This window comes from Ammodytes marinus (assembly GCF_949987685.1).
Source record: "Ammodytes marinus genome assembly, chromosome: 21".
NCBI lineage: Eukaryota > Metazoa > Chordata > Actinopteri > Uranoscopiformes > Ammodytidae > Ammodytes > Ammodytes marinus.
The window spans coordinates 20,398,572-20,407,505 of record NC_137225.1 but is presented as its reverse complement, the minus strand read 5'-3'; the positions used below and the strand labels follow the sequence as shown (position 1 = coordinate 20,407,505).

The 8,934-nt window shown below is 43.3% G+C and overlaps 1 protein-coding gene across 1 annotated transcript; it reads right to left on the bottom strand.

Moving 5' to 3' along the window:
• Positions 1-2,113: 2,113 nt before the first annotated feature.
• On the bottom strand, positions 2,114-8,934 carry nell3 (NELL (neural EGFL like) family member 3). The gene is made up of 5 exons (XM_080050496.1): positions 8,816-8,934; positions 7,743-8,441; positions 6,089-6,648; positions 5,400-5,466; positions 2,114-5,211 (listed from the first exon to the last, which is right to left on the bottom strand). Exons 2-5 carry the CDS (start codon positions 8,395-8,397, stop codon positions 3,680-3,682), a joined length of 2,814 nt encoding a protein of 937 aa, XP_079906622.1. The 5' UTR covers positions 8,398-8,441; positions 8,816-8,934; the 3' UTR covers positions 2,114-3,679.

Here is an 8,934-nt window from a genome sequence, read left to right as displayed (position 1 = left end):
AACCTGACGAGTGTAAATATGTAGCATTTTGCTAACAAACATGCCTTATTAACTTGTTTCTACTGCAAGAATAAAAGCTGAAAGAACGTTTCAGGTTTGGAAATACGTATAAGGTGGTTGTTTTGGATTTAAGCAATTTAAAAATTACCAGCAGGTGGGAGAAAACTCTGTGTAAACCAAGGCCACAAGAAACAAATATTTTAGAAAAATCACTCAACCGCATTGTGAAGCTTGAAAGACTAATACATTTGAAATAAATTGTCCATTACATATCTAGTAGACACAGAGCAACACATTAACGATAATTTGTTGTTGTAGGTAAATTTACGGCTTGAGCTGAGATCATTTTTGTGGGGTTTGACAAGCGAGTCGGTAATAAATACTGCTGACTGGCCGTGATTTCTGTAGTCTGGAGATTACTTGTCTCTGTGGATGCCTTCTTCTCTCTGTCTTCTTTCTGGAGCGTATCGCAAGTAGTTTTCTAATTTGCACTGTTGATCAAAGTAGCTTCTGGTTGCTCGAGCATGGAGCGGATGTGTGCTGACTGCGGTATGGACTGAGTTACTGGACAGTTGCTAGCTACAAGAAAGTGGGTAAAAAAAAAGTGGTTCAATCTTTGTCTTTCAGTGCCACCATGATTGATCTCCGTACATTAGGTCTCACTACAATCAGTGTGCCATGCCCCTAGGGTCTGTTCCATACTGTCTTTTATCTGTCTGGCTTCGATCCATTGCAGGAGAGAAATTTCTGGCACTTTACAATGGCTGCTGTACGTTTAACTTGCTGCTTTACCAGCCCCTCTTCCTTTTGGTGCTATAGGCGGGTGGCATGAAGTGAACTTATCAAAGTTTTTTCTTTTTTTGGCTGGAAAAGGGTGATGGTCTCTGGAGGCGGGGTTGACGACAGTGGAATTTGTCGACCACACAACCATTAAAAAAGGAAATAAAATAATAATAATAACTTTATTTATAGGGCACTTTCTCATTACAAAGTGCTTTACAAGGTAGAGTAAAAGCTTGTATCCTGTGATAAAATAACAGTTAAAACAGCTTGGTGTATAATATCACTAAAATTGATGTAATGAAGAAAATGCTAGAACATAAGATAAAAGCATTTTTTAAATGAACTAAAAGACAGCTCAAGGGAATCAAAAACTCAAGTAAAAGCGTGGAAGGCTCCCTGATAAAACAAATTAAATAAACATATATAAAAGGCTAAAATAAGGATCGTGGAGTTTGGAGGAATTACATAACTGGGTGATAATTCTCCGTGGCTTTGTCACCAAACGCGAGGCCCTTTCATGTTACATCACAGCCATCTGATCTGTTGTTAATATAGGAAATATTGATTAGAGCAGCTTTAAGGCTTTAAAGTTGTCATAATCCCATCTCCTCTGCAGTTTTTTCTCTCCTTCCTGCTCTGTTTCTCTGTCCCCATTTCTCTCTCTCTCTCTCTCTCTCTCTCTCTCTCTCTCTCTCTCTCTCTCTGATGTCTCTGAAAGTCTTCAAGTGCTGTGGGTCTCATTTGATCTACAGCGTCAGACATCTGGAGCACTGCAACACCTGTTTTCAATTCAGGCAACCGACAGAAACATTTGATTGTTTCTCACAAGCAGACTTTCTCTCCACTCCGCTCCCCTCCCCTCCCCTGCCTCCCTCTCATTGACTCATGGGCTATTTGTTATGTTAAAACCAACCAACAGCTCTCTTATAGGTAATAGATGGAAGAATAATTTGAACTTGATTAAGACCAATTGAGAGGAAAATACATTGTATGATTTTCCAGGTATTTATGTCTGCTATTTTGGCACCTTAGCTGCCGAATAAGGGTTGCGTTCAAATAGGTTCAGCATGTTCGAGATTACACGGAATGAGTAACGTCTGAGGGTTCAACTTTTACCCCTTTCACTTTGACTTAATGGAAAATAATAGCTGTTCTGGATTGTCGTGATAGGAGGTGATCGGTATAAAGTTAAGTTCAAGGTATTGAATTATGATTACTAGATGTGGCTGGACAGGAATGCTTTAGGTGCAAAAAAAAACAACAAGGCAAGAGTGTGTTTTTTCTGGAAAAGATATGTACATTTTATTTGGTGTTGAACAATAATGCATGCATTGACGTTCCAACAAGACGTGCAGCAATCCCAACTACAGGGAGGAGGAGGGGGGGGGAGGAGAAATCGCTAAATGTAATGAAGTGAGGCTAGAACTGAAGAATTTCAGTGGCGGATTCGCTGCCAACTCCCTGAAACACTTAATTGTGCCTAATTGTTTGGAGGACAGAACACACACAGAGGCAATTAGGAATGATATGCATGGGCAGCTATTCACAGGGAAACAGCATTTAGGCAAAAGAATGTTTTGTTCATTTATAATACTATGTGTGCAAACAAACGTATGGCATACATTGCATGTATTTGCATATCAACACTCTACTCAGTGCTTTACCATACACTTGACATTTTTCTATATTTTTCTCATGTTGGACAAATATGCATTCTACTGTATAGTACAAATATGACATATAAATATCAACATCAGATACCAACTCCTGCTTATTTAATACTTATACTATTATTTTCGTAATGATCTTCCATGACAAGCTATTCAGAGCTCTAAGGTTTTTCAATAGTTTGACATTTTGGAAATGTGGGAATGCATGTGTTTGCTTTATATGATTAGGGAAGGATCTAATATGAATATATCCTAAATGTTTATATATGAACATGACAAGAGCAGATGCTTAGCACAAAGACTGGGGACAGGGAGAAACATCAAGCCTGCTCTGTCATTTATTTTTTTCTTTTCTTTTTATGTTTGTTTATTCCATACAACAACAAAGAAAATGGTGTAAATAGGACAATTCATCATTTCAGGAGGGGTTAATTGTTTGCTCTGAGCATTTGCCAGACCAGTGAATAGACTGCAGGAAATTACTAAGTTAAGTCTTTGCCAAGAAATAGTCTGGAACCAACATGCTAACTGGCGAAAATGCTTGGATCCAAGTTTTTGAACGGATTAAACAAACGAGTTATGACCTGTTGTCTTTATGCTAAACTAAGCTAACTAGCCGCTTTTAGTGGTGTTGATATTCAAATTGAACTCTCCTCCAAAAAGAGATTGAGTGTATCTTCCAAAATGTCAAACCGCTGTTTTAAATGTCTAATATAATACAAAAGGTTTTGTTACATACAGTACGCAAGTATTAAAAATATTATACAACTTATACGCATATGAAAAAGTAGGCATGCCCAGTCAACGTGTGTGTACACAGGCACATCCTGTACATACAAACTGTATAAGCACCAATGCACATGTATGTACACACACTCACACATACTGTACACACACTCACAACCCACACAAACACATCCATCCATAAAGAATTGGTCACTGCTCAACCAGCCGAAGTACTCCAAGCAAAAGCAGTACTTACAGTAGGCTATGTAATTCATATACTCAAAAGAGATTTCACAATACAGGTTTAAACAGGTGATGAAATATACATTTAAAACAATAATATGACAAAGTATGTGTAATAGATGAATAACATTGTTTTTCATCAAGCTATATTCTTCCTTAATTTGGTAAATTGTTGAATCTGCTCTGCAATTCAATAGTGTGCAAAACTGTCTTTTTTACAAAGTGTTTCATTGACAAAGGCTTCATCCCATCTTGGGTCACACTGCAACCCAGAGGATTGAAATGTTTGTGCCGCCTTCATGTGTTATCTGGTTAACCCGTCCGCGGATACAGTCCAGAGTCACAAAGACAGCTGTGCCATTCTGGACCTGAAACGAGGCCCTCAGCCCGATGCTGGCCCACTGGCTCCCTTCAGGCATAGATCCAGACACCTGCTGAGCCAAGGGACCCGTCTGTCCGCCCTGACCTCCAACCTGCTGCAACGTCAGCTTTACAACATTGCAAGAATGTATAAGCTTCAGGTTAAGGGCTACGTTCGCCGTCCCTCTCTCGTGGAATATAAAGTTCTTACGGCTGTTGGGTTCCCCTGAGCGGGCCAAGTGAACCTGAGGTGTTTCCGGGCTGACCTGCTGGAAGAACAGCGGTTTATTCCTGACTGCTCCGGAGGGCAGACCAGTCTTGGACACAGTAGCAGTCAGGGCTGTAGACACTGCAGAGGGGATCCATATAAGGCTCATCATACTGATCCCGGTGCTGTCCCCAAAGTAGCGAACGTTGCACTGCGAGGGAGTCGTGATCTCAAAGCTAAGCGTGTCGCCACTTTCAATGCTAACGGCTCCAGAGAGGGTGATGGAGGTGTCCCTGTAGTTGACGCCCATCTTGAAGGCTTGCATCGCCTCTTGGCCGGTCCCGTTGCGGTTGGTGTAGGCGATCAGGGAGAAACCTTCTTTAATGCAGGTGTGGCCCATGGAGTAAATCGCCTGTTGAAGGACGAACTTCACGATACCACTCTCCGTGAAGCGCACGCCGCGGTTGTCGTGATTTAGAATGATCATATAAGGGTCAGACACCGAGGTTATTCGGAAAGTCGGGCGGTAGCTGGTCTGGTAGTGCGCCATCAGGGACATCTGGGCCGTCATAGCAACAGCACCGGTATCATGAGACAACCAGAGCAGGCTGAACGAGGGAGTGGTGACCTCGTAGACGTGAAGATCCTTGCTCTGGTTGCAGTGTTGATTGGGACTCTTCAGAAGGAGAGTGAAGGTGTGGTTAGGCTCCACCTCCACTCCACTGCTCACGCTGACACCCTGGAAGTACTTCCCATCAGGCTGTTCAATGCGGACCCCACTGAGGTCCTGACTTTCCTCTTCCTGGCTTCCATTGAGCCTCATTCCCACTTGAAGGAAGTTCCTGCAGCTGTGCTTGATCGCAAAGTTATGATCCAACCACACCAGACCGTGCTGCAAGAACCTCACCTGCCCTCCCTCGTTGGACAAGAGGTCGGTGGTGTCTTTGCCTCGGATGTTGAGTTGAAGCCCAGAGAAGACGTTGGTAGTAGAGGTCCGGGCATTGGGAATTGCCACATTGGCCGCCCAAGACTGGGAGAGTCGGCTCTCTGAAGTCTGGCCGCAGACAGCGTCACTGATGGCCATGCAGGGAACGGAGATGGGCTCTCCTTCACAGTCAGAACAGGCCTGGCACTCCTGCAGCTCCTGGTTGTAGAAGTAGTCGGGACCACACACACCCATCAATGCTTCTCTCTCAGAAACTCCGAGACACCTGAACCCCCCTGTGTAGTTAAAGTCCAGAAAGAAAGAAAAAAAAACAGGAGCAAAAACAGGGTCGATATTAAGTCAGTGTAAACAAAAAGCCTCAATTATTTCTGTTGTTCTCAATAGCAATGTTTCTTTTACACAACCCACTATTAGGGGATATATTGCGTTGATTATTGTTTTTATTTAAATGTGTTGAACTTACCTGGAGTATTAAGGCACTTCACTCGCTCTCCACAAATGTTTGGTAATTCAAGGCATTCATCCCTGTCCTGCAGTACATACAAATTAATATTACCATCAATAATACATTTAGAATTTTAAAAACAAGGTTCAATAGATTTTGATTGATAGCAACATAATTGCTTTCATGCTGAAGCTGATATTTTATGCTCGGTTGGTTTTCACACCTCACAGAAAACACCAATACAGGACCGCAGACAATCATGGAAAAGTTGTTGCTCCAACACTCTCAGAAAATATAGCACAATATTGTACCTTTAGGGGTTCAGCTGCTTGTCACTTGGGAAATACCCTTAACATTGGTGAACTTATTTGTACCCCTGTCTTTCATATCTACTTAATAAATGTTGATTTATTTTATTTCAAGGCTACTCAACCATTGCCTGGATATTCAGATGTACCTCAAATAAGTAGAAACCTTCAAAGAGGTTTTAGAAGAAAGACTTCCTATATATTATGTACCTTTCACTGCTTGGAAAACTTTTTTGGCTATAAAATAAGATACCTTGAGGTCCAATAAGTGTCCCTAGGAGGTACGTTAGTGTAGATTGTACCTTGGGGGACAGAAATTGACTCTGATTGTACCCTTATTTCTGACTGTGAAGGATGTGAACACATTAACCAAAACACCATATTTTCAAAGCACATTACCTGGCAAATCCTATCCGCAGAGGAAGAACACTGTGAGATCAGGAAGAATCCCGGTGGACACATGGTGCACTTCACACACTGTGCCGGTTCCCTCTGAAAATCACAGAACTCCTCTGGCCCACAGGGTGTAGGACATCCCAGCAGAGGCTGGGGGAACTGAGCCTCTCCCACTACATCCATCATCTTGGTGTCCACTTCCATCTTGTGGACGGCGTAGGACTTCTGAAGGTGGCTTCGGGCCTGGCTTTGCAGACCTGCCAGGTGGCTCTCGAAGTAGCTCTGCAGCTCATTCTGAAGGCCCTGGAAGGACACCTGTTTGACGGTGTCCGATAGGAGGCCGTATTGGGCCTTCACTACGTCCATCTGTTCGTACATGCCCCGCTGCTGCTCCAGGATCTCCCTCTGTTGGGACAGTAGCGCCTCCTGCTGGTCGGCTAGCTTCTGCTGCAGGTCACGGATGACCACCTGCTGCGCGCGCAGAACCTCCACAAACTTCTCCTGCCCCTTGGCCAGCTGGAGGTGCAAGATGAGGGCGTCTTCGGAAGGAACCTCATTCTCCCCTGTAGGAGGGAAATAATGCAGGTTTGGTTGATGGAATGGGATCAGACACACAAATATTTAGAGATATTTACATGCACTCCAATGCACATTCTGTACATCCATTTGCACTATTTCTACATAAAAATGTACTATGCTGCTAAAATATTTACTGTGTTGCTTTTCTACCTAAAATTAATTTATTCTTCTTCATATATGTACATTATATCTTTTAATGTTATGTATTTATTATTTGCAGTATGCTCTGTTCGTTGTTGTTTTGAGCACCTTGAAATTAAATGGCAATAAAAATATTCCTATTCTGATTTAGAATGTATTGTTGTTAAAAACTGCATTTGCGGAGGTGATTAAATGAGATTAAGACTGATTCGATCGGAGTCCGACTTCTGCAAAGCGTGACCACCCAGTGACCCCCGTCTATTGGTCTAGACATGGAAAGCACAATGAAAGTTTCCCTTAATGGACCAACATCAAAGCACTCCACATTTTCTGCACAATTGACTCTCAGACATTTTTCCAGTTCAGCTGCCCTAGCCGCTCTGCAGATATCATTTAGGGCTGAAGGTCAACAGAGTCTTGCTTCCATAATCCCCTCTTGTTGATCATTGGTAGATGAACCGGGTTAAAGTAGTTATTTATTTATTTATTTTTATTTATTTACCATTCCTTGTTATATTAAGCTTCTTTCCTCACTTATGATGGAATTGCATCAATTCAGTTCAAGTCATTGCTTTGGGTGTGGATGGGTGGATGAGGGGAGGGGTATTGTGTATGTGTATGTGTATGTGTGTGTGTGTGTGGGGGGGGGGGGGTATTGTATGAAGAATTTGCTTGCATGAAAAGTGCTACACATAGATTATAATCGATTGGTTGATTAATTGATTGATTGAGTGAAAGTCAATGAGCCGTATTATGCATTTGTTAAATTATAGACATATTTCTTCCAGTACCAGATTATAATTGATCAACTTCTTCTGAAGATTTCCATTCAACCAGAATATCTCGCAATATTCCAAGAAAGTTAATCATCTAAACACAACAGTTCAAATCTTATATGACAGTAATGAAGTTGATTGTGTTGATGATGGAAACAGACCTGGCTTGATGTCACATGTGAGCTGGACACCCAGAGGCGCACCGCCAAGTTCCGGCGACGGATATCCTAGCTCCGGAAAATCTCCCAGAAACTGCGCGGCTCTGTCGGACAGATGGACGGGAGGAGAGGAAAACTGGCTCGCCTCTGAACCGGCTAGACATCCCTCTCCCACACAAGACTTCGCCCGTGCTTTTGGCCGTATCCTCGGTGGCAGTCTGCACTCGATACCCTTACAGTCTCGAGTGTCATTGGTGGTGGGCTGAAATTGTTTCACAAGAGGAGCGACGCAGTCCGCATCGGTGCACCCTGCTGCGGGGGAAACTTCAGGCGCTCGTATCCGTGTGCCAACGCCGGTACTGCGGACTGGCTGGACAGCTGGATAGGCTTCCGATGCTACTCTTGGAGAGCCCGGGTGCGCGTGGTGATGTTGGCTGGTCACTACCTGCGCCGCTCGCCCTCTCTCCTGCGCTGCCTGGTTGAATTGCCTCGGAGTTCTGGAGGATCTGCTCCCCGGACAGTGCGCTCCTGTGCACGGTCTTGGATCACCGGTTTCCCCGCCGTAGCAGTGCGTCCCCCGGCAAATGTCAGCAGCAGCTTCTTGCAGTGATGCCCAAGACAGCAGCAGCAGCAACAGCACTGGTGTCACTAAAACCATTTTGCATCAGCTATCTCTCTCTCACACACACTCTCTCTCTCTCCCTGAAAAGGAAGCAAAATGAGAGTGAATATTTTCATTCACAAAACTGCTCTAAAAAATCTTGAAGTCCATTACTGATTCTCTGTAGCAGTGCAGAATGCACTGGTGTCACTAAAACCATTTTGCATAAGCTATCTCTCTCTCTCTCTCTCTCTCTCTCTCTCTCTCTCTCTCTCTCTCTCTCTCTCTCTCTCTCTCTACAAAATAAAAAAATAGTAGATCTTTCATTCACAAAACTGTTTTCTTTTTTTAAGTCTTCAAGTCCATCACTGATTATCAACCTTCTCTTTCAACTGTCAAAAGCTGAAAAACAAACTTTATCATAAGCGCTACTTGACACAGAGACTCTTGATGTGCGGCCCCTGACACAACATACCTTGAGCTCCAGGGTTTGGTGAGACTGACTTCTCCCGACTGTCAGTAAGGAATACAAACATTAGACACAAGCATCACTGCTGCTGGCTCTCTCCATGTCTGAGCCACTCTGAGGGCTAC